General features: G+C 40.5%; 1 protein-coding gene across 2 annotated transcripts in view; it reads left to right on the plus strand.

The window, feature by feature from the left end:
* The first annotated feature begins 3134 nt into the window (after positions 1 to 3134).
* DOCK2 (dedicator of cytokinesis 2) overlaps positions 3135 to 26392 on the plus strand; it is a 459036-nt gene continuing 435778 nt past the window's right edge. For both annotated transcript variants that reach the window (XM_061616811.1, XM_061616812.1), the window contains exons 1-3: positions 3135 to 3364; positions 18544 to 18627; positions 19990 to 20030. In XM_061616811.1, the coding sequence (XP_061472795.1) occupies positions 3325 to 3364; positions 18544 to 18627; positions 19990 to 20030 (165 nt within the window). In that variant the 5' untranslated portion in view covers positions 3135 to 3324. The remainder of the gene's footprint in view (positions 3365 to 18543; positions 18628 to 19989; positions 20031 to 26392) is intronic.

The raw sequence follows: 26392 nt of genomic DNA on the forward strand, positions 1-26392 counted from the left end.
TAATAAGCCAAGAAGGGCAAGGGTGGAGAGGACATGTTGCCGCATCATCGCAAGCACCTTGTCCATGCCACATCAACTGAAACTGTTCCCAAGACATTGCACTGAACACCTCACTGGGGACTACAGTAGATGTGGATGGGGAATCAAGATTGTTATGGAGGTGAGCAACTTTATCCTCAAAGTGCCTTGCAAACAATTCACAATGGGCCTCTGAAGGGTCTAAAACTCCATCTCCTGCAGACTCTTGACAATACGGAAAAGCTCCACTGGATGACTCTTTGAGGATGCGATGGTGGCAGAGAAGTGGGCTTTCTTCGCCGCCCTCATCTTTATAGTAGTACTGTAAAGTGCTACTTTGTATTTCTCTGTTTAACTTTTAACTTGAATATTCAATATATGTAATGGTTAAACAGAAATTGTTAAAATATGTAGTTTCTCACATCCAGACATATTGTGTAATAAAAAATACGTTAAAGCAAGTTTTCATTGATATTATTCCAATAAATCTCTCTAACTGATCTCTCCTTCCAATAATTCAAGTGATCCAAAGTCAGTTGTACCTGAATTCATCAAGTTGAATCTCATCTTTCCACATTTACAAGGCAGTTTAAGCAGGCATCTTCAATCTTGCAGAAATCTTACTTGCTTTTACTATCTAAAGGAGGATGGGGAGCCTTGGGGCCAGGGGCCAAATGTGGCCCTTCAAGCCTCTCTCTGGCAATTGGGACTTTCCCTAGACCACACCCCCTACCTATGTGATGCTCCCTCTCCCAGGTCCTTACCTGTCCTGCACTCTGCCTGAATGTTTTCACCTTGAAGTATGACGCCTTTTGCCTGCCTGGATAGAGATGTAGGTGCATGTGCAGGAAGGTAAAATGTACTCTTCCTACTTTGCCACTGGCCCAAAGCACTACTGGTATGTGGTCCCTGGAAAGTTGCCCAGAAGGGAATGTGGCTCTCAGGCTGAAAATGTTTCCCACCCCTGACCTCTAAAGCGATTTAGTTTAGTAAGTTGATAAATTTAGAAAGAGTAACCTAATTCTCATCCACATCAAAAGATGTCACTAGAGTTGTTGGGCTGCAATTGGAGAACAATGTTTCCTTTTTTTTTAGGGCACTGATGAAGTGGGAGATGAGGAAACTGATTGGCTTCTCCCACTTGTTCATTCTCCTGGTATCCCACTGGCTCTCCTCCCTTGCCAGCCGTAGTACAAGTTTGCATATATATATATTAAAACTTTTTTTCCCCAAAGTTTGTTTTCAAAGATGTTTTAATATGTTTTTAAGGATGTTGTAATATATTTTAAAGTCTGTTTTTATGATGTTTTAGAGTGTTTTTAGTGCTTTTGTTTGCCGCCCTGGCTCCTACTGGGAGGAACGGCGGGATATAGATTTAATAATAAGTAAATAAAAATAAATAATGGTTCAGAGTTCAAGCGGTCTTAACTGCAATGTGATTATTTTCCTAGCCCCCTTTTTTATCCCTAAGATTCTATTCTCAGAGCTCCATTCTTTTCATACCTTCAGAAACCACCTAGTGGGTCCCTTACTTCATAAGCTTGGGTACCAGTGTCATCACTGATTCTTGTCCTTTTCAGTACAGTTTTTGTACTATGAAAATTGACTGTCTTCAAGTTGATCCGGACTTATGGCTACCCTATGAATAGGGTTTTCATGGTAAGCGGTATTCAGACGGGGTTTACCATTGCCTCCCTCTGAGGCGAGTCCTCCCCAGCTGGTGAGGGTCTGCTCAGCTTGCCACAGCTGCACAAGACAGCCCCTTCCTTGTCCGCAAAGGCCAGCTGGGGGGCAACTGGGCTCCTTGGGACTATGCAGCTTGCCCACGGATGCACAGGTGGCAGGGGACGTAACCGCTGAGCCACTCACTGTGGGGGTGATCTTTAGCTGGCCCTTTACACCCAGGAGACAAGGGTGGGGATTTGACCTCACAGACTCTGGACTCCCAGCCAGGCTCTCCTTCCCACTGTGCTATACCAGCTCTTTGTACTATAATGGCCCTATCTAACCACCTCTTACCTTTCTCCTTCCTCTGGCTCCCTGCTGGCACTAGCAGCCCCAGACTCCTTCCACTTTCTCCTTTGTGCCTGTCATTTCTCCTCTGAAGTAAAGCTCTCCTTATTTCCCCCCTCTGCTTTCTATCCTCTTCTCTTCCCAATCCTTCTCTTGCCTCCTTTCTTAGTTCTTCCTCTATATGCTCCTTGCTCCTGTCCAGATCGCCCGGTTCCCCCTCCCTCTGATTAGGACCTGCTTTTGCCATGTCTGCAGCATCCATTTTCTTTTCAGTTGCATCTCAAGGCTCCTCCAGCCCCAGCATCCCACTCACCCCATTTTCAGCCCAGTCTGCTTTGCTTCTGGTCGGGCCAATAACCGCCACCTCCCAACAAACCACTTCCCTTAAAGAGTTTATAGCGGACTAGCAGCACTCATTTCAGGTTCTCTATGTTCCTTAATATAAAACTGAAAAATACAAGCTGCAAAAGGGAAGGAAAGTATACCTTTGTCTCTACTTGTGTGCTGCAGAATGTCTGGGTGTGCAAAAGCATCACAACTGGACAGTGATGGTCTCCTTTTGTGTTGAAGTAAGGCATCTCTTGTATATACACTTTTTCTTGTCATGTTCAAACCTTGTATTTTATATACAAAACAAGACTAGTACAAAACCCACAAGTCATTAAAAACAATAGATGCAAAACTATGAAGAGCAGAATGTCATTTAAAAGGAGAACCACAATTGATTAGCACTTTCCTATGAAAGCACGTGTAAAAGTTTTTCAGCTGGCGGTGACAAGCACACAGTGTTAGGGATAAATGGATTTTCCCCATCAGGTAATTCTATAGGGTGGGTATTTCTCCTAAAAAGGTGCTGCTGTGTATCAGACGTCACCATTAAAAAGGATGCAACATGAAGCAGAGCCTCATTAACTGATCTTAATGTCTTGTGAGGAACATATGTGGTGTCTAAACTGTGATTTGCTTAGCGTGCAGTGGTGATGGTAGTCCCCTTGTGTTCCTATTTGCTTGCGTTACTGTTGTTGCTCTGTCAGCAAGACATTCAGTGTTGTCCCTCCTCCACACATACACATCACTTTCATTTGATGTAAGAGCCTTGTGGAGGAGAGTGCATAGAAAAAGAGGAAGGAAGCTGAGGGACTTTGTGAAGAACCAAGCCCCCTGCTGCAACTGCAGCAGCCAAACTTGCCTTGTGATTCATTTGTCTGTAAGTGAACATTGCTGGGATTTTATCCAGAACCAAACAGCCATCCTACTGACTCAAAGCTACCCAGCCTGCTGGACTTGTTGGCTATGACTCCTTGGCAGAAAAGCGATAAGAAGATTGGAGTGGGTATGTATCATGCAAGTTCCTCTCTGGGGTTTTCTGCCTCTGCAGGGTGTGGGGAGAAGTGCTCAAGTTCCTGGAGATAGATCCGTTTGGTCAGGAAAAAAATCATTTTAAAAAACAGGTTAGATGTTTTGCATCATGGTTGATGGGTCCATGCTTAATACACACATTTATAAATAGGTTTCACTGACAAAGGTTGCTTCCAAGCTTCCTTTGCTTACTACTATCCTGATTCTTGCATAAAGCCCTGTGGAAATAATTATTAAATCTGAAACTGAATTTAAACTATAAAAAACTTTATAATATGATACCCAAGTTGGAATCTTAGATGCTTGAGTCCTTCTGAGGCATTGACTCAGTTATGCAACTTGTCCTCTTGCTGGCTCCATTATAAACAGGAAATGGAAGGGGAGCAAGTATATTTTCAGAAACCAACTATATGTGCTGTGGTCCTAAGACTTTTTACCAGTTCCAGTCATGATCTGTGGACACATGATGCTACCACCTTGCTGTGTCTTGTTAGTGCTTGGGAACCCCAAATTGGGTTCCTTGACAGACAAGAGACAGGATATTAATGTACTAAATAAAGTGTACATTTGATTGTACTTATGTGGTAACTGCATAGGTTGTTTAGTTTATCTGTTATAATGTCTCCTTGTTTAGATTGCTCATGCATTTTGCAATGGTAACAATTATAACCCACACCAAACTACCAACTTGGCAGCATGAACTATGCAGTGTCACAGGACTTTCAAGAGAGAAATCATTAGCATTCCCCCCATTTGAAACTTGAAAGGTGTGTGCACTTTTCCCAGGGCCCAGGTTTAGTCTCCAGGTAGGCTAGGGAAGATTTCTGTCTGAAACCACAAGGACCTTTTGCTAGTCAGTAGAACTAGATGGATTAATGAGCTGACTTGGTATAAGTCAGTTTCTTATGTTCTTGTAATCATGACAAGATAATCTGCATTTTGATTTGCTTGATTATGAAATTATTCAGATTTCTGGAAGAAATGCTAGAAGAAAAATGCTTTTCTGTTTCAGTGCAATGATACAATAACATTCCGAAATTATTCAGAATTCATACTAGGCTTGGTAGTTGCTGTTGCAAAACTGATGAACCAACATACTGGCTTCTCTTTTGCAAATGATCAGAAGTCTCTTGTTCTAAAACAATTCACAGGCCCAGTACTTTGCATTACTCTGACAACATGGGATTCTCAGCAGTGCCACTCCATTCTACTTTGCTGAAGTAACATGAGAAACCCAGGACCATATAGGAGAAAGCCATGCTGTAGCTTTCCCCCAAACCAATGTCAATCTATTTCCTTTAAGGATGATGCTGAGGAGCTACCATGTGGGCTCCTCCCACATGGCCTGGGGCATCACACGTTATTCTCATTCCTCATGGTGTAAGAAAGAACAGTGCCACTGAAGGTCCCACACCAGAGAATCCAGTTTCTTGATCTGGAAGAACTGGAAGTATTCTGAAAGTGTTGCAGGCCAATATATGTTGTTGTGTGGTAAAACATGGCAAAATAAGTAAATTCATTGTCGCTATGTCACAGATAAAAGATGTGTAGAGAGACTGCTCTGCTTTTATATCTGTAATTCACTAATAGGCAAAAAACCTTGCGGTTTAAGAACATACCTATAGCCCACAGATATTTCTATCAAACTTTAAAAAGCAGGGAAATTGAATGCACCAGGGGAGCAGGAGACCTGACCTCCTCTCTGAGATATTGTACTGCCCTACAAATTTGTCAAAATGCAAACACAATTTGAGTTGGTCTTTCACAGTCCAATGCACTTGCTGTGTAGCTTGGAAGAATTTGGTAACGTGCCTTTGAGCATATGGTGAGCGGTGGCAACACCTGCAGTCAGCCCAAATAATAGAAAGAAGACGTGCTTGTTTTAGCAGGGAGGAAGCAACATTATTAAATATCATTGAGCAGCAATTATATATTTTGCTGCTGTTAGATTTCATACAAGATCTAAATGTTTTAGCTGAAGTGCACGTTTTAAGAAGTCCAACAACATATCAAGATGTTTTAACTGTAAGGAATAGAAATAATTCTGCTTATAATGGCAATGCTTTCATTAAAAAAAAAATACTAATGTTTTCGCACTTCCACCACATATGGATGAAGTCTATAGCACATTTCCATATTTCTAACACATACCTAATGGGGTATATTTTTTGCTAAATGCTATAGTGTTTGATACTAATACTATAGTACTTTAAAATGATGTTCATTTAATTTAATACAAGGAGACAGTGCTGGAAAAGTTATTAAAAAAAAGGGCTCAGCAACTAATGAGACTCCAAGAGTTTGAACTGAAACAAGGGTGGCTAACCTATGGTCCTCCAGCAGTTGCTGGGAGTTGGAGTTCAACAACAATTGGAGGGCCACACATTAATTATCCCTGAATTAAAGAGTGGCTGTCCTGACTCTGTATTCTTGTACATATATCAGTGTTGTGTGCACTCAATCTCTGAGCAGTGCAAGAGTTCCAGGGGTTACTGTGCTTACCCAGGGTTTGGTTTCCTTGGAATAAAGGTCAGCGGAGACTGTGGAGTCTTTAGGATATATGATTTTATTTACACGTGTATACAACTTGAGCATAAGATGGAAGGACTCCCAACATTAATACTCCAACAGATCTTGGTTCTCCATCGGGCTTCCAGGGAGCCACCCTAAAGCCATGGCTTGTGATTTGGACACAGAGAAACTTGCTCTGCTCTCTTGTCTCCTTCCATTTCCCAGCATCACCACAGACTAACTCGTAACACAGAGAAATTATTTCCGGGGGGGGAGGGGGGAAGGATCGCTCTCCTGGAGATTTCCTAGGTCAACAGCAGGGCTTTCCTGGACCACATTCTTGCATATGCAGATTGATCCATCCAGAAAACAAAGAGCCTGGTCAGAATGATTAACTTATCAAAGGAACTTGTTTCTCTGCCACAATTCCACCTGTACAGATTCCAAATCAGAGGCTGTAAGGGCCCCCCAAAGACATAATCCATATATGTGTGTGTATAATTATATATATATAACTATGTATATAAATTATAGTTTTATATATATGTATTCAGTGCTAGGACATTGCAAGTTTAGTTATTTTTCTTATCCCTGTTAGCATCTTTGACTTTACTTCAAGAACTTAAAAAAAGATGATGATGAGGCAAACATGGATCACAAGCAAGTACCACAAAAGGAAGTTGTGAAACTTCAGCTGTGGTTTCTATGTTCAGTCTAGGGTGTCACTGAAAGCTGTGTGAACTTCTACTTACTACCCCACAGGTAGCTCATGCAGAGGCCCAATTTGAGGATTCTCATCCCCCTTTTTTTTCCAGGGACAAAATTGTATGAATGGGCTGTAATGCACAGGTTGGAATTCACCCTGGAAGGTATCTCTCTGGCAAGGGAGTGGCTCGTGCTGATCCTCCACCAGGCTTGTGCAGCACCATCCCTGGCTAAATACATGAACTGAATTTTGATAGACATGACCAAGGGGAGTAGCATCCTTTATAAATGTGAACTGAATTGTTACCTCTGATATCTCTCTTCTAAGGAATTAATTAAAACAAAGAAGTAGATTGGTAATGGACAATATTTTAAAAATGCAGCTTTATAATAAAAATGTAGAGACATATATGAATAGGTGGCAGTGGAAATAATTGAGTCTGGCTGAAATTAAGATCATGACATATATAGGCTTTTTCTATAGAAATTAGGTTCTTCCATCGCACATAATTAAATGCCATATTCTCAGTTCAGTCATAATTCTAAGACAATCACAGGGAAGAGTTTTGAGAGGCCAGTTGTACATAGCCCTAACATGAATATGTCCTGAAGCTTACCAAACTTGTATAAAAACACACATATAGTAAGATTTAGAAATGTTCTGTACCCAAGCACAGGAAAGTCCACCTTTGCATATGTTGTGCAAAGGTCTTATGGGCTTTGCTATCAGATTTCTGTGAATTAGGACTCTGTCAATACCTTGTTAGACCCTTTCACTTGAAACGGAATGTTAATAACTTTAATAAGGCAGGTGATGTCCCTCAATAGGAGCTAATTGTTGGAAGACTGTTTCTTGATACAGAACCACTCTGAAATGTTCAGAACAGGAAAAAGCAGTCAGAAAAGGGCATAGGCATACCTTCTCCCATAGAAATTGCAATTTTGAATTGGAGAGTAAGGTAGACTGGAAGAGATACAGAGAATGATCTGAGCTCAGTTTTCGAAGCTCTGTAAGCTAGTAACATATGGAGATGGAAGGACCTCTACAGATCTGATGGAGGGCAGTAGGTTTTGCTGTTAAGAGTGTTTACGATGTTTCCACTTCTGTTTAACTTATATATTTGTAAATAAACTCAAACATTACAAAATACCTTAAGTATCCAATGGTTCCTACCTGCAAATGAAATCAAACCCCGGTGTAGTGCTGTGTTCTGGGCACTTCTTACTGCTCCAGGAAATGGGGCACACATAACAACAATATGTTATGCTCAGCCATTTAACCAAAAGTAAGAATAATGGTGCCTGTTGTGACATCTTAAAGACTAACAAATGCAATGTGGCGTAAGATTTCATGGACTCGATAAAAGTTATCTTCAGGGGCAGGTGTGTGTGTCTGTGCAAGAGCACCCCCCCTCCTCTGCCAACTTAGGATGACACTTCAAGTATCTGTCAAGTAGTTTTGATCAAAAGCTTATGCCACAATGAATTTTTTTTTATTATTAAGGTACCATAGGACCTCTTGTTGCTTTTGTTACGATGGACACTCAAATGTGATTTGTTAACCAACAGGAGTTTTTAAGGTTATTTTTTCCTTGAAATCTGGAATTTATTCATAGCGCCCTGAGTGTCTTGGGTTTCAACAAAACATGCATGTCCATCCCCACCTCCCTCTCCATTTTTTTTTAAAACAGGCCTTTTATTCTTTCAACTGACTTAGGAGCATTTAAGCTGTAAGTTTCCACTTACTCAGAAAACAACAAGCCTACAAAACCACTTCCTTTGTCAGTTGGTTGATGTCACCATACTGACACTTCTTTAAAAGGTACCGACAGTGCAATGCAATTTTTTTTAACACAAGCATACTTTGAACTTTGACTTTTAGTTTCTTTAAATAAGTACATCTAGTAATGATGGCTTAAAGGATAGAACGTGCACTTATTTCCCTGTATCTGACTCTTGATAGTTCCTTTTAAATGCCAAAATCCATAGGAAATAGTTTATTGATTTATTATTATTATTTTGTTTCTTATATCCTCTCATGAGAGTACAAAGTAGCTAACAACAAAAGTACAGGATTAAAAACAAAGTAAAAGCACCGTACAAAATAGACCACACAAGTCAGCATTCATTTGATGCTCATTTGCCTTAAATTCATGTCCAAATATTCTTAAATTCATGTCCAAATATTGGTTTGAAGTGAGTCAGAAAAATACATTGTCTGCAGTGGACTAGCAGCATGCAAAGTACCTGAATGCCTGTATAGGTGGTCAAAATGCTTTAGCTTGAAGTAAGTAGTAGTGTAAAGGTGGTTTTTAAAAAAAGAGAGATTACAAAGGGAACCTGAAGGTAAACTTGCCTCTGCTACCAAAGCTGGGCCCAGCTGCCGTGTTGAAGAAGAAATGGTGAAGAAGAATGGAATGAAAATGGAAAGCATAGTTATGAAAAACCTAGAATACCTAAATATTCCACACAAAGTTTATTGGGGAAACTGACTTTTTTGTGGAAGGGTCACTGTTTTCCTTTAATAAGAATGAAATAGAATGTATGATGAGAACAGCTTGATAAAACATGGCTATAGAAGCTGCATTGGTAGTACAGTGATTGGATCTAAATGACATCAAATACTTTGTATCTCAGTAGATCTGAGCTACAGTCAGTGGAGGCTGGTCGACTAGGGCACGTGGGGCACTGCTCCATCAACCTCAGTCTGCCTTCAGACACCCCCACCTGCCTGCCTTCTTACTGACATCCAGCAGGGGTGCTCCTCCTCCTCGCCTTCTGCCCTACCAGTCCCAATGGGCACTAGCCATCATTGGCTACACTCAGCATATGTTTTAAGTGCTTAAAGGGGATAGCCAAATGCTAGAACCGAATGAAGTTTTGCTTTTAACTGTTGCTGTGATACCTGGTTTTTGTTTGGGTTGTTCTGGTGCTGTAACTTGAAACAGCCTTGTGCGGCTTTTTCTGTATATTGGCCAAAAGCACTGAAAAGAATGCCAAGACTGATTTCTGAATGACAGTGAAGTAGGGAAGCAGGAGAAGAACTTGGAACAATATGAAGTCATTAACTGCGTGTTCAGGAATTGACTCTTTAAGACAGTTCAGCACAAGCCGATTTATTTAAGATTGGAGGCCCCATATTCGCTTTGAAACAAATCTAATGTTCACTCATGTCCTCCAAGTTGATTTAATCAAAATTCCAGATTTGCTTTACAAATGGTATTGTGCTATTGCTTAAACAAGCATACTTGCCAGTATACTGGCTTGTATCCAAATGTGTTGTTGCACAAGCAGAAAGCACATTGGCTAGCCAATGAAAGGTTAATATTGGTTTTGGTACATGGTGCTGATTACTGTGGATGCTGCATTATTTTGATTTTATGTTATTTTATGCTTTTGTTGTTTATGGTATTTTTTATGTGTGCTGCTTTGGAATTTTTCAAATATAAAGTGGTATGTTGTTATGTGCCTTCAAGTCGATTACGACTTATGGCGACCCTATGAATCAGCAACCTCCAGTACCACCTGTCATGAACCACCCTGTTCAGATCTTGTAAGTTCAGGTCTGTGTCTTCCTTTATAGAATCAATCTATCTCTTGTTTGGCCGTCCTTTTCTTCTACTCCCTTCTGTTTTTCCCAGCATTATTGTCTTTTCTAGTGAATCATGTCTTCTCATTATGTGTCCAAAGTATGATAATGTTATGAGCACGAGGGTTGGGATGGATGATTCCTGTGGGACCCCTTTCCAGCCTCTGATTTGGAATCCCTGTGCCTTGGAATGTGGAACTCTCTGCTGGTTAAATGAGTGTTTTGTTAACCAAATAGATTGGCCAGGTAAGATAATGGGCCGATCAGTTGCCTAGTAATGGAGAATGGGCCAGGAAGCCCACTTTTGTCATTTAAACTCTAGAGGAGAGCCTTCCCTCCACTCCTGACAGCCATCAGAAGTTGTGCTTGTAGTTTTGAGTTGTGTCTAGAAAATGCTTGAAGACTGAAGGCAGGAGAGAGACTGGCTCTCTCCACCATGGCCTTTGGGGTGGCTCCTGCAACCCAGATGGAAGAGCTGGATATTGGACTGCTGATGCATTGATTCCCTCCATCCTTGAGCTCAGGTTGGAATGTGTGTAAATAAACAAACCATATTTCATAAAGACACCACAGTCTCCGCTGACCTTCTTCCCAAAGGAAACCAAACCCTGGAGGAGTGCAGGGACCCCAGAAATCTCACCGCTCAGAGATTGGGGGAGGTGTGCAACCATAACCTCAGTTTCATCATTTTAATTTCTAGTGAGTTCTGGTTTAATTTGTTCTGACACCCAACTATTTGTCTTTTTCGCGGTCCATCGTATCCGCAAAGCTCTCCTCCAGCACCACATTTCAAATGAGTTGATTTTTCTCTTAGCTGCTTTTTTCACTGTCCAACTTTCACATCTATACATAGAGATCAGAAATACCATGGTCTGAATGATCCTGACTTTAGTGTTCAGTGATACATCTTTGCATTTGAGGACCTTTTCTAGTTCTTTCACAGCTGCCCTCCCCAGTCCTAGCCTTCTTCTGATTTCTTGACTATTGTCTCCATTTTGGTTAATGACTGTGCTGAGGTATTGATAATCCTTGACAAGTTCAATGTCGTCATTGTCAACTGTAAAGCTACATAAATCTTTTATTATTACTGTAGTCTTTTTGACATTCAGCTGTAGTCCTGCTTTTGTGCTTTCCCCTTTCACTTTCATCAGCATTCGTTTCAAATCATTACTGATTTTTGCTAGTAGTATGGTATCAAATTATTGATATTTCTCCCTCCAATTTTCACACCTCTTTCCTTTTGGTCCAATCCTGCTTTCCGTATGATACGTTCTGCGTATAGATTAAATAAATAGAGTAATAAAATACACGCCTGTCTCATACCCTTTCCAATAGGGAACCAATTGGTTTCTCCATATTCTGTCCCTACAGTAGCCTCTTGTCCAGAGTATAGGTTGCGCATCAGGACAATCAGATGCTGTGCCACCCCCATTTCTTTTAAAGCATTCCATAGTTTTCCATGATCTACACAGTCAAAGGCTTTGATGTAATCTATAAAGCACAGGGTGATTTCCTTCTGAAATTCCTTGGTCCGTTCCATGATCCATCATATGTTTGCCTCTTCCCTTTCTAAATCCAGCGTGGACATCTGGCATTTCTTGCTCCATATATGGCAAGAGTGTTTGTTGTAGAATCTTGAGCATTACTTTACTTGCATGGGATATTAAGGTAATAGTTTGATAATTACTGCATTCCCTGGGCTCCCCTTTCTTTGGAATTGGGATGTATATTGAATGCTTCCAGTCTGTGGGCCATTGTTTAGTTTCCATATTTGTTGACAAATTTTAGTCAAACTTTGTACAGATTCAGTCTCAGTAACTTGTAGCAACTCTGTTGATATGCCATCTGTTCCTGGTGATTTGTTTCTTCCAAGTATTTTAAGAGCAGCTTTCACCTTATATTATAAAATTTCTGGTTCTTCATCACACGGTTCGTCCATGAATGAATCTGTCATCCTGGCATCTCTTTTATAGCTCTCTGTTTTCTTCCTACTCACCTGCGGCTCTTGAGGGTTGGGAGACCCTTTGGAACATTATGGGATGTGGCATGGGGAAGTGAAGGGAAGATTGGCAGAATGCAAAGGGCTGTCTTGCGTTAGCAGAAATTCTTTCTACTCACACAACATCACAACAGTGGATGCAAACCACTTAGTATACCCTATGGAGGTCCAAGTCTCTTGTAACCTACCTGTGGTGTCTGGTTAGAAAACAATGCATGAAGATTGCCTCACTCTTTAGTTGCTTTAGTTTAGACAGACCATGTTAGCTTGCTATCTGCATATATTTTTTTTTCAATTAATTTTTATTCTAATTTTCAAAACCAAAATGATACAAAAAGAAAACACAAATCAATAACTAATACAATACAAAAACATATACATATATATAAAAAAATAATATTGACTTCCGATTTGTCATAGTTCAGCTATAAATCTATAATATATAACAAACCTATCTCTTAATAGATTATAAAATCACCTTCCTCCAGCGGTTATCTTAGTTGGTTTCAAATCTCATTAACATCATATCATTTTAATATTCCACAAAAAGTCAAAGAGAAGTTTCCAATCCTTGAGATATATGTCAATCAATTTTTTTTCTAAATAAACATGCCAATTAATCCAACTCATCAAATCTACTAAATCCAGTAATTTCAAAACACTATAATTCAACTATAAATCTATAATGTATAACAGACTTATCTCTTCAGAGATTATAAAATCACCTTCCTCCAACAGTTACCTTAGTTGGTTTCAAATCTCATTAACATCATATCATTTTAATCTTCCACAAAAAGTCAAAGAGAAGTTTCCAATCCTTGAGATATATGTCAATCAATTTTTTTTTCTAAATAAACATGTCAATTAATTCAACTCATCAAATCTACTGAGTCCAGTAATTTCAAATCGCTCTTCTGTCATTATCCATATTGGGTCCGTCTTCCATCTTCCATCTCTACGCACCCAAAAATCTTGCTGTCATAGTCATATAATAAAAGTCTAATAGGAATTTCCTCCATCATAGATATTTTCTCACCATCAAATCCAAACGTAACACTGAAGTATTGTTTCAAAGCCGCATCTCTGCTCCTCTTTTCCACATGATACACTAGTACATCTCTTGAAGGTTTTTCCATTGTCACAAAACAGGGATTAATTCTGTTAACTTTCTCCATTTCGAGTTCCATCAAATCCTTCCAGTCCAGGAATTTTTTTGAACCGATAATATCTTTATCTCCAGTCTCTTCAATTCCTTCAGAGACAGCGCTGTATTCCAAACTGTAATATTTATCTCCAGGATCCGTCACAACCAGGAAATCCAAATCTTTTTTCATGTCCATATGTAAGCCAATCTCCATAGATTGAACCTTGCCTTTAATTTCTCTTTCATCCTTTTTTTGTTTTCCAGATCTATCTTTATTCTCTTTTCTCATAGAATCCTGAGTTTCTTTCAGGTCCTGTCTCATTTCATGAAATTCAGTTCTCCACGCTTGTCTATTATTTCTCAGTTCTTGTTTTATTGAGTTGATCCCATTCATTATTTTCTGAAGCATGTCTAGAAATAAAGTCCCTTCTTGTATATCCATGATCTTCTTAATTGTCATTCTTAAAACCAAAAGAACAAAACTCCTTCAATTTTCAATGTCCCAAGCAAAGAGCAGTTTATTTCTTTATCCAGTTACAAAGGAGTTAATCTTTCCAACCAACTAACGTCACACGCTAGACAGTCCTTATCTCTTAAAAGCCCAGAAGTGCAAAAACAGCTTTTAGTTCACAGCGTCCAAACAACTAGTAGCAGAGAGAATGAGCAGATTCGTCAAAAAAAAAGTAGATCAGAAAAAATAGTCCCTTACATATATTACACAAAAGCCTTATAAATCAAAAAGATTTCTTATCTCTCCCAATCAGAAATCTCTCATCCGTTGTAAACTTTAAAACGCAATTTTCCATGTCAGCTTTTTGCTATAAAAAAAAAGATAAGCTATTTATATTTTCTTCCCCCTTAGTTCCGTAAATAAAGAAGGAAAGTCTTACCTCATCTAGGTTAACCTAATTGCTGTTACTTTGACAAATCTCTTTAGCTGTATAGATAAGAAAATGATAAATGTAGACAGGAGAATATTTGCCTGCTAGTCCGTTAAAAAAAAAAGGGTCACTTATCCAGCTGAGCTAGCATAAAAATCCTCGCTCTGTCTGAACTGCTGGAAGACAGACAATTCTGACGAATTCCAGACTCCAACAATCAAAACAAAACTATGTGGCAGATCTCACGCTTCTTCCTTATCCGGAAGAAATCATCTCCAGTCAGAAAAGTCCCTTCTGACTGAATTTAAAACTGGTTAAGTTTCATCCAAGACGGAGCTCGTCTTAGAGGCTGCACAGGCGTAAGGATCCTCCTGGGAAGTCCGCATATATTTCTTATGATTGACATTTCAGGTGTGAATTTCCAATTTATACTGAACCAAATAACATCAAAACTCTTCGTGCAGCAATTAGTTTTTTCTTGCATGTAGTTGACTTTTTGGTGTCAGTGGAGGCTGATCCATTGGATCTAGTAGGGCACTGCCCCACCAACCTCAGTCTGCCTTTAACCAGCCCACACCTACCTGCTTTCTTACTTTTGACCAGTCCAGGGAATGACACTGCTATCATCTTTGCCTTCCTCCTTAGTCTCAGTGTTGCCCTTGTCGAGCTCAGCAGGGAGGAAGATGGGGCAAAACTAGAATTAGTTGGCTTGTCTTGTCATTGGCCCTGTTTCCACCTACTTCCACCCTGCCCACCCCCGTCCCAGTGTACACCAGCCACCACTGCTACTCTACAGGACCCAGAGCCAGCAGGGGCCCTGACTCTGACCTTTCAGTTTTAAAATAGTCAGTTTCTGGCCCCTTTAGAATGAACTTTATGCAGCAAAATATTCAGACACCATTTTAAGCAATTGCTTTTTGACATGTGAGCTTGCTCCTCACCTTCAGTGTTTTTAGCCAATGAGTGAAGTCACAGCTCTAATTGACGTGTGCTAGAGATAAATTTGGAGTCATACAAACCCTAGAGAAGACTGAAAACAGTTCCCAAAAAAGGGAATTCCTGGTTACTTTTGAAGCTGTTTTGGGGCCTACCTGGGTGCATGTATCACACACTTTTCTCTCTAGATTCAGACAATAGAGAACTCATTCTAATCTGCTAAAATCCAGATTTTTAGTGTAGCTATGACTGGGCAGTAGCATGCAAAAAGCAAAGTCTTAGCAAAGACAAGAGTACATGCTTTTTCTAACCCAGCTTTAATTATTATGGAAACATTTAAAAAATACGCTGATTATGCAAAGGCAAATAGATGTTGGCTTGTGTGCGTTGTTGTGTGAAACAGCATACATTACGTTGGAGTTAAGTTGAGCAAGAAACTTCTTCAGAGCATGTTAAGAGTCTTTATTGAAAGACATTAAGGCCAGAGGCTTAAGAGTAAATACATGTAGAGATTCTTCAGTCACCCCCCTTCTGGTACATCTCTCTCCATAGATAAACACAAAAGACAGCCTCTCAGCTCAGAGGCATAATTCAGAAGACGACAACACACAGACTCTGTTAGAACTTTCCCAGTCGCTATCAGATGGCTACCATAGCAACGGCCCTGGCAGTCCGTTCCCAGACAGGTCAAAGACATAACTCCCCCTTAACCACAGTTACGTCTTCAAACTTGCAGGCTTCATGGAAAACTACTAGAGACAGTAATGCCTACTGGTCACCTGCCCAACAATAGAAACCATCATTTGTATATGCATACTGCTGGGAACGTTGTGGCTGAGAGCAGGGCTGGCACCAGGCATGACTGTACCCATAGAGAGATATGCCACAACACCCCTCTCGATGCAGGCTGTTTAGTATTTTAAAAATATGTGTGAAATAGGAATAGTTTCTTGGTCTATTTCTTAGCAGAGATATAAATGCAAGCAGAGGGATGAGAATCAACCAGTCCACCCTTTCCCTCAGACATAAATAATTACAGACACAATCTTCTTAAGTGAAAGATAAATAATGTTTACTCACGACCTCTCATATGTTCAGGAAACATAGGCTGTAGCTTAGATGAAATAAAAGGAGTCTCAGTCCATAATAATGGTCATCTTGGAGAAGAGCACATGCATGCGTCACTCTCCTCAGGCTTAATGGAGAATATGCAAAAACTACCAGGGGGAGGAAGAGAAGCCAGGTAACCCCACCCTTTACGAAGTTACATCACTGGTAAACAGGTACATGGGCTATTTTCCAAATATCCCTTAAAGGGAACATGCAATTGTGCTTATTCCAACAGGCAGCATAGGACTTATATTGGCTGCCCCACCCCACCCCACCCCACCCCACCCCACCCCACCTACCTGTCGCTTCAGTGCACCCATCCTGTGTGCTGGGTGCGCACAGCTACCATCACCCAAGATGGTGGTGGGGGTGTCAACCCCTTAGGGATGCCCCTGCTACCATCTTGTGTGATGGCAGGCAGGTGCACACAGCATGCAGACGTGCACATTGATGTGCTAATACGACAGGCAGGTGGGGTGGGCTGGATTATTTAAGCCCATGCCACCTGTTTCAGGGGTATGTGTGTGTCTGGGAGCTCCTGCTCTGTGATCCATGGCAGTGTCCGGTCATGAGACCTGATGCTGCTATGGATTGTGGAGCAGGAGCTCCACCCTAAGGAGGGACTGCTCTGGGCTGCAGGGGCTCTCAACCAGGGCACAACCTGGTTGACTGCTGGCGCCAGGCCTGGTTGAGGCAGCATCAACCCTGCAATGTAGCCCACATTGCTCTACTAACAGTGCTTAGTGGGTGGGGGTGCTGAGAAAGAGTAACCTAATGACAACCCTGCGGTATAGTCCATTGTTATCTAGCAGGAGAGGCCACACATGAGTTGCATCAGCTCTGCAGAGCAATCAAGTCTCTTGATGTGTTGGTGGTTCCCCCTCCCAAAGAACCGCATTTGGGAGGTGTTGTTAATTTGATTGTAGCAGAAACATGGAGATGGTGGTAACTGATTTCTTTCCCACCCATGGGGGGCAGGGAATAGGTGGATTCTTGGGGATGGTTGCTGCTGCTGGTATAAACTCTTAAATGGATATATTTCTATCAAAGGCCCAAATCCTTTTAGCTCAAACACAGGCTGTTGAGCCTGTGCTGATAACATTGCTATAGTTACTATGAAGTATAAATAAATAACCACAACTCGTGCTCTTAGAATACAGAGCTTAGTTTTTAACAACATGATCATGAATTTATCTGCACATCGGCATCTGTGCCTTGATTGCTGCAAATCCTAAATTTCTTTTGACAACCCCCCTTCCATCTGAAACAGCTTTGGTTCAGACCAGGCATGGTAGTGTTAGCCGCCTAAGATCATCTGATAAAGACTTTCAGCAGCGTAACTCATGAAACTTGAGTTCTTTGCATGGTTTAGGGTTGGGAGAGGCAGGGCTCTTTTAACAGCTGTGTGGCAGTCAGAAATTCAGTTGGTCAAGCCTTTTCTAGTATGGAGATACGATTATGGGAGAAGCTTCACCTGTTGATATTATGTCTGTCAAACATTTTCTTACTTGTGTATAGCCCCTGATTTATTTTGGGGCAGTCTACCCATCCACAGACTAGGACACAAATTTGTATATGACACAAAAGCATAAACCATTTTTTTGCAGATTTGTGTCTTCTTTTGCAAGTGAGGCAGAGGACCCAATCTATGTAAATGTATTGGGCCCAGAAAACATGTTGGCATCCCTGGCTTCCGATGCAAGTTCTAACATACTTTAGTTTAGTTTGGTTTATTTAATATTTATACCTACTTTTCTATTACAAATAATAATGGTGGCTCTCAAAGTCACCTTCGTATATCCCATACTGGCCTGGTTCGCATGTAATGCTAAACTTCACTTTAGTGTTACCTGCATGAGCTTCAGTGGTTGTTCACTACCCTTCCTTTCTGGGAAGGAGAACCAAAGATTTTGCTTCTGTTTTCAAACTAACTGTTGTTACTTGTTACATCCAAGCTCAGATTAAACTGTAGTTAGTCTTAGCTATAGTTTAGGGAAGCAAGCGAACCTCAAACAGTGGTTATTGTGATCTTGATTTGTGTCCTTAAACTACAGTTCTTTGTTTGGATGAAATAAGCAACTTCTGTTGGTTGAAAATGGAAGCAAAATCTCCTTGTGGTCTGCCAAAAGAGGAAAAGGAGTAGAGAGCAATGAAGTAAGTCCATCCCAGGCTTGTTCCCATAGCAGTAAACTATGGTTTAGCATTATGTCTAATGCTAAATTGTGTTAAAAATATTAATTAGTTTGAAACCATAATACTTTATTCTGTCTTTTTACAGCAATATACAATTTCAGAGCTGCAAGAGTGCCACAGTTATCTCTTCATATTGGTGATGTAGTCCATATACTGGAAGACTGTGAAGGTGAGAGATTTTTGGGGTGTGTGAATATATTATTACAACCATAGTTCAGTGATGGCTGCCTTGGATCATCACATTGAGTTATAAGCCTATTGGAAGATAAGATTTCCTGTGATAATGCTTTTATTACTCTTCCCCCTCCCTCCCAAATATGCAGCCATCATGCTTGCTTATTTAGAAATGCACCCTGGGTGAATTAATGAGCTATTGTTCTTATCCGGTGTAACTTACCTCCTTAATCTGACACTGTGATGTGTGTATTATTAATACAATGCATGTAGCAAATGTTCTTATGTTAGCTTTGATGGTTTTATCAGTGGTATCTGTATAATAAAACACACACAGTGGGAAGAAGAGAGGTTATGGAAGCTTCAGCTCCTAATATGCATTATTAAGAGGGAAAACTTGCTTGACCCGGGTGGGTTTTACACCTCTTAATAAAAGCATTATAAAAACACCCTTAATATTCCTACTGGCTTTGGTTAAACTATAACCAGAAATGTTTTAGTCATAAGACTAAAAATTATGATCTTGCTCAATACATTTTTAATTCAAACATGTTTAGTTTTTTTTTCATTTTCAAGGCCCTGCATTCTTGCATAGGTTATAAAGCTGGAGAAAAGAGAACTTTCAGATTTCATAAACGTAATGTTAAAATGTGGAGATTGTATGCTTAGAAATGAAGCACAACACAATACTGCTTGACTGGAAGCCATTACTGGAAAGATAATGAGATGGCAGAGTTAAGAGAGTTACAGTTTTGAGAAGAGACAATCTCATCTATTAGTCTCCTTCTCATTAACACAGGATTTTTTAATTAAAGGTTTTTAAAACACAGACACACCTGGTGCATAAAGAAAGGGCATATGATAGGATCTTTTCAGTGGTAGTGATGTATTTATGAAATGTGCTCCTCAAGCAAGTATCACAGAGGATTATTTTTAAAAGAGTAGTCCTGTTTTTAATTTGTATCCACTTTTTTATTATTTGTTGTGTTTTCATTGAGTTGTGTCTTGATGAAGATTTACTGCTCATTAAGGGGTGTGATGTAGATTTTAACTGGATTATTTTTTATACTGTTATGCTTATTACCTTGTGTGGGCAATTATCCTGAAAGGTGGTCTATGAAAATTTATATATAAACAAACAAACACAAATAAATAGCAGTAATCATCTTTCATCACAGCCTTTTGCACGCTTACTTGGAAGTGCTGAGTTCAAAGCGCTGAGTTCATTAAATGTGCATGAGATTGCAACCCTAATTCTGTGGAAATCAAATGAGTGGACACAATTAGGAGATTAAAGAGCACATAATAACAATAACAATAACAATAAAACCTACTATGGTTTTGGTTTGAATTTTAGGTTGGTACAAGGGATACCGTGTAAGACATAAAGGAATAGAGGTAAGTTTATTCTTATTGACTTTATTGTTACTGTTGATGTTACTGGTTCGATTTTTTTTAAAAAATGGCCATTTTCCTTATGGAGCTTAATTGTGAGAAGAGTAATTGAATCTGGATGGGCAGTATTTCAAAAGGAAATGAATGGCTTTGGATTTGACATATGTTTTATATGATGGGAAGAACAGATTAAATAAGAAATAATGACTTTAACCAGGATCCAACTAGTCCTATGTACTGAAGGGATCTTGTACTTTTTAAGCAGAATTTTTTATTTATTTATTATTTAATTTAATTTCTATACCGCCCAAAGCCAAAAGGCTCTCTGGGCGGTGTACATAAGAGTAAAACAGCATAAAATACAAAAACATAGAAATAAATAGCAAACTCAACAGAACAAGTAATTAAATAGCATTAAAATACAATAGAATACAATAGCAGCAGTCCAGCAGGAAGGGTGGTGGTGGTGACCGCCAGGGGAAGCAGCACAGCAGCAGCAGATGACAAGGGGCTCTCCCTCCCTGGCAGCGCAATGTTCCTCTTCCTGCAGGCAGGCCTTTGGCTCATTGAAGCGTAGCTGTTGAAAGCAGACTGTGATATGGCATAGGGACAAAGTGAAGCTCCCACTGGATTAGTTGAAGCTTTTGGGCATACTTAAAGTCTTTGAGCCAAATATTTAGTCAGTGTGATCTTTAATGCTACAGTTTGTTTTATTTATCACTGCTAACCGTTAGATGTCTCTTTCATTTTGGGGGACATTCAATTGTTTAATTCCCCTGTCACAGACCAGCCAGTCATTTTTATCATCATTTTGTATTGTTTTGTGCTATTTTGTGTTTTATTGTATTTGTATATACTGTTGTACATCACCTTAACATTTTATATGAGTGGGTAGTAGAAAGTTTAATTCCTGATAAATTTCTCCTTTTATATATTGGAAAGTTCCTATTGGGAATTCATAGCTATATAATCATCACATTTATTTGACATTACACTGCACATTCAAATCTGACAGCAATACATGGAACTGTCTTGAAGAAAGTAACTCTTTGTTTCCTTGTCCTTAAAAATGTGAATCAAGCAGGGTTTCTTATTTTGCTAGACAGCATAAAAACTCATTTTCTTGTTCGTTTTTAAGTAGAAATAGTTCCCTGTTTGTTACCAAGCACTACTATTGTATGTAATAAAGCACTCAAAAGGTACCTTAATATTCTTGCCCTCTAAAGGCTTCTTTTAAAAACAATCTTTTGTGTTCCTCTTACTGATGTTATGGCCATGTAATCAAGCAATAATGGAATTACTTGTGTAAGTATCTCACTCAGAGCTTGGAAGATTACTTTTAAAAAGTAATAAATTACAGTTACAGTTACATGGCCCAAAAAGTAGTAATTACAGTCACGATTACAATGGCTCTGAAAGTAACTGATTACTTTACTTTTTCCTCAAAAGTAATCACTACAGTTACATTTCAGTTACTTTAAAAAAACATCTACAAGGTGCTGGCCTTGGCTGCTGCACATCTAAGTAGCCTAAAACAACATTAAAAATAAACACACACATACAGAGGTAGTAGAATAATACTTTTTATCCATAAGATAGCAATGGTGGTCTCTCCACTGGTAAGGGAGGTGGGGAGGGAGCCAGAGGCCACTACTCAGATCTTTGCACATCAATCCAAGTGCAACCCCCCTCCCCCCCACTCAGCCAGCCAGCATAATCTCTCTCACTCAACCACCTCCCGGACCCTGCCCTGCCACCAACTAAGGGACACTCACCCAAGCAAACATTTTCCCCTGAGATGCAAAAAAGTTAAAATACTGCAAATGCAGCACAGTAGCCAGAGAGGGTGGTGGAGGCCACTTTATGTGCCAAGTGCAAACACACGCACAGAAACGTTGTCATCTTTCACCTCCACAGTTCTTTATCTCCATTCTGCTTCTGCCTCCTTCTCCTCCTTTATCCATGTTCTTGCCCTCTGGCTCCTTTTCCCCTCCACTCCATTTTTAAAAATTGTTTTCTCCACTCCACCCCGTCTCACTCTCCACCTTCTCCCTTGTTGCCTCTTACCCACCCACAGATCATGACAATAATGAAAGTTAAAGAGGAAAGCACAAAAGCAGGACGACAGCAGAACGTCAAGAAGACTAAAATAATGACAACAAAAGATTTATGTAACTTTAAAGTTGACAATGAGGACTTTGAACTTGTCAAGGATTATCAATACCTCGGCACAGCCATTAACCAAAATGGAGATAATAGTCAAGAAATTAGAAGGCTAGGACTGGGGAGCGCAGCTATGAGAGAACTAGAAAAGGTCCTCAAATGCAAAGATGTATCACTGAACACTAAAGTCAGGATCATTCAGACCATGATATTTCCAATCTCTATGTATGGATGTAAAAGTTGGACAGTGAAAAAAGTGGATAAGAGAAAAATCAACTCATTTGAAATGTGGTGTTGGAGGAGAACTTTGTGCATACCATGGACTGTGAAAAAGACAAATAATTGGGTGTCAGAACAAATTAAACCAGAACTGTCACTAGAAGCTAAAATGATGAAACTGAGGTTATCATACTTTGGACACATCATGAGAATGTTGGAAGTGGGGCAAGAGCAACTCCTGTTTTGTTCTTTTGTTTGTGTTCCAGAAGGGAGATAGAGCAAGGGTCCTCCAGATGGATAGGCTTGTTTATCTTTACCTGTGATGCTCTGACTGACTTCCTTCTGTCGCTAGACTGTTAAGTCTTTAGGGAAGCTTACCTGCCCCTCCTCCTTCTGCCCTTTCCACTTCCTTCCTTCTCTGTCTCTGCTTTCTCTCCTAACATGGGGCTAACTCCCGCACCTGGGTGTTACGCCTCCAACTTAGCTAGTTAGTTAGAACTAGGTATGCCTTTCTATCTACTATGTATTTCTATAAATAAACTAGCTTTTCTTATTTTACTAAGTCTCAAGTCTCAGTGATGCTGATGCAGGGTAAAAGCCTGCTTTCTTAGGTAAATGCACACACACGCTGGCACACTTGCATTTCAACATCTGCTGTTACTCTGCTGCTGCTGCTGTGTTGTTTTAAACATAATTAAGCACACAAACACACACAGCGCAACAGAGAAGACATGATTCACTAGAAAAGACAATAATGCTGGGAAAAACAGAAGGGAGTAGAAAAAGAGGAAGGCCAAACAAGAGATGGATTGATTCCAAAGGAAGCCACAGACCTGAACTTACAAGATCTGAACTGGGTGGTTCATGAAAGATGCTATTGGAGGGCTCTGATTCATAGGGTCGCCATAGTTGTAATCGACTTGAAGGCTCATAACAACAATGGTTTGCAACAGGAGTAAACATTCAGTTGTACATGGTAATACTGGAATGTAGCTCAGCCAGTGCAGATCATAATTCTTGGACGGCTCTTGTTTCTGCCTATCTGTACTTGTCATCAGAAGAAAGTTGCTTGATGTCTAGACCCACTGTTGTTGCCACCTTTATGGACTGCACTGTGGAATTTTGGCTTCATAACTGCACTGACTTTTCCCCACCACCACCCTGATCACAAACAAGGGCTCTAGCTGTTTCTATAACCAGTTTTGATTCTTATATTCAAGGACATAACAGTCAAAATGTATGATGTTTCTGCATTAGATAGGCAGCCTAAATGAAAATTAACTCTGTGTGTGAGGACATGCATGCATGCATATGTACAGCCAATGTGTCATATTTGTTCTTTTTTATAGTTTAAATTTAGGACCAATTTCTTGGGGTTATGGAGGGGTGAAGAGTGTTGTGAACTTTTGATCCTCATCATGCAACCCAATTGTCTTTTGCTACTATTTAAAAATCAATATACAGATGGGGGGGGAGGCATTTAAAATATTTTGAATAAGCAACAAATACAGAATATTTTCCAGGCCAACCCCAGGAGCTGATGGCACAAGCTCCCTGGCCTAGGCTTCTTCACTTCTGCCTTCCCCTCACTTCCTGCATAGTAGACATCGAGATATATTTGCAGAAGTGATAGTGCTCTAAGATATGTAGAAGAACTCATTTATTATATGTGAGTTACATTTACACACTCATTTCTGAATTGGTTTTGATGAAGCAAAGGAACAGAATGTAATCTGGAGATCTCGTCCAACAACTCTGTAATACATTCTTCTTAGCTTCAGCTTGAAAAGAATATTTGCATTTCCAATATATTTTTTGGCTACTACATGAAGGCACTTTCAGACTGCCACTAGTTTTGGGTGGAACTCAGTCACATACCAGCAAACTCAGGTTATACAATTGTAGTTGATGAGGGGGTCTTGCGCCACAAACCTTCCACTGAATATCAGATTTTTTTGCAATGAGAAAAGTAACAGGAAAATACACTGGAAAGGGACAAGGTTTGTTTTGATGCAATGTCATCAAATCTCCCTGCAAACAAATCAGGTTGAATGTTCAATAAACAAATCTTCTGGAAGTTCCCTGAGTCTTTTTTGCACATATTTTGTTAATATTGCTCTATTTCATATATATATATATATATATGTATACCTTTTGTTTCTTATGTACTATCATAATTTCTACCAATACAATTACTTACTTTTGTAGTATTGACTTTGTCTGTTCTTGCATAATTTGGGGACCCTTTCCTCTGTGCTGAGGGGAGAGGCAACGAGACTCAGGGAGGGGAGAGGCAATGAGAAGCAGGGTGGGGAGAGGCAACAACGACACCCAGGGAGGAGAGAGGCAACAACGACACCCAGGGAGGAGAGAGGCAACGACAGGCACGGGGAAGAGGCAACGACACGCAGGGAGGAGAGAGGCAACGACACGCAGGGAAGGATGAGGCAACAACACGCACGTGGGGAGAGGCAATGACACCCAGGGAGGAGAGAGGCAACGACACCCAGGGAGGAGAGAGGCAACGACACCCAGGGAGGAGAGGGGCAACGACACCCAGGGAAGGAAGTGGCAACGACACCCAAGGAGGAGAAAAGCAACAACAGGCACGGGGAAGAGGCAACGACACGCAGGGAGGAGAGAGGCAACGACATGCAGGGAAGGAAGAGGCAGCGACTCGCATGTGGGGAGAGGCAACAACACCCAGGGAGGAGAGAGGCAACAACAGTCACGGGGAAGAGGCAAAGACATGCAGGGAGGAGAGAGGCAACGACACCCAGGGAAGGGAGAGGCAACGACACGCACATGGGGAGAGGCAACGACACCCAGGGAGGAGAGAAGCAACGACAAGCAGGGAGGGGAGAGGCAGCCAGCGATAGGCAGCCAGTGATAGGCATGAGAGGAGAGGAGGAGGCAGGCAGGAAGGGGCGGCAGGACAAGCGGTGGAGGCGCACGCATGCGCACGCTCACACACCATCGCCACTCATCTCAGTTCTTCACCTCCATTCTGCTTCTGTAGTCTGGCTCGCCATGTGTGAGGCACATTCTTTTGGCCACCAATCACAGGAGCAGACTTCCCCTCCCCCCAAGTAACGGTAAATGGAACGTTGGAAACATTACAGTTACAGCTGAAAAGTAATTAAGTTACCACTCGTTCTGTTACAAGCAAATGTAACGAAATTACTCTCTCGTTACGCAAAAATGTAGTGAATTACAAGTAACTCGTTATTTTTAACGAGTTACTTCCAAGCTCTGATCTCACTTTCAAAAGCTTAACATCTTTCTTTTTTTTTCTGTTGTTCTTCCTATGCCTACTTAATTTTCACCATGGAGATGGTTGTGCAGCAGCTCTTAGGCTGTTGCTTACTCTGCATGAGATAATAATGGTTAAAGCAGCTGCAATGCAGGCCCATACACCAGGCAGAAAATAATAGTTCTTTGTGTAGATCGTTGAGTTGTGTTTTTCTTGAATGCTAAGCAGGTCTTACCAATGGCACTGTTTCAACCCTGTAGGATAAACTTTCTGTTGTTCTTCTTGACAATTTTATATTTTCTACTCATCATTCAACTCATATCACACCTTTATACTGTTCTCTTCACTGACGTCCCCTCATCTTCACTTTGTTGTTCTTGTACTTACTTTCAAATCCCTCCATGGTTTTATACCTTTTGTTGTTGTTGTTATGTGCCTTCAAGTCGATTATGACTTATGGCGACCCTATCAATCAGTACCTCCAAGAGCATCTGTCATGAACTACCCTGTTCAGATCTTGTAAGTTCAGGTCTGTGGCTTCCTTTATGGAATCAATCCATCTCTTGTTTGGCCTTCCTCTTTTTCTACTCCCTTCTGTTTTTCCCAACCTTATTGTCTTTTCTAGTGAATCATGTCTTCTCATTATGTGTCCAAACTATGATTACCTCAGCTTCATCATTTTAGCTTCTAGTGACAGTTCTGGTTTAATTTGTTCTAACTCCCAATTATT

The sequence above is a fragment of the Rhineura floridana genome, chromosome 3 (genome assembly GCF_030035675.1).
Source record: "Rhineura floridana isolate rRhiFlo1 chromosome 3, rRhiFlo1.hap2, whole genome shotgun sequence".
NCBI lineage: Eukaryota > Metazoa > Chordata > Lepidosauria > Squamata > Rhineuridae > Rhineura > Rhineura floridana.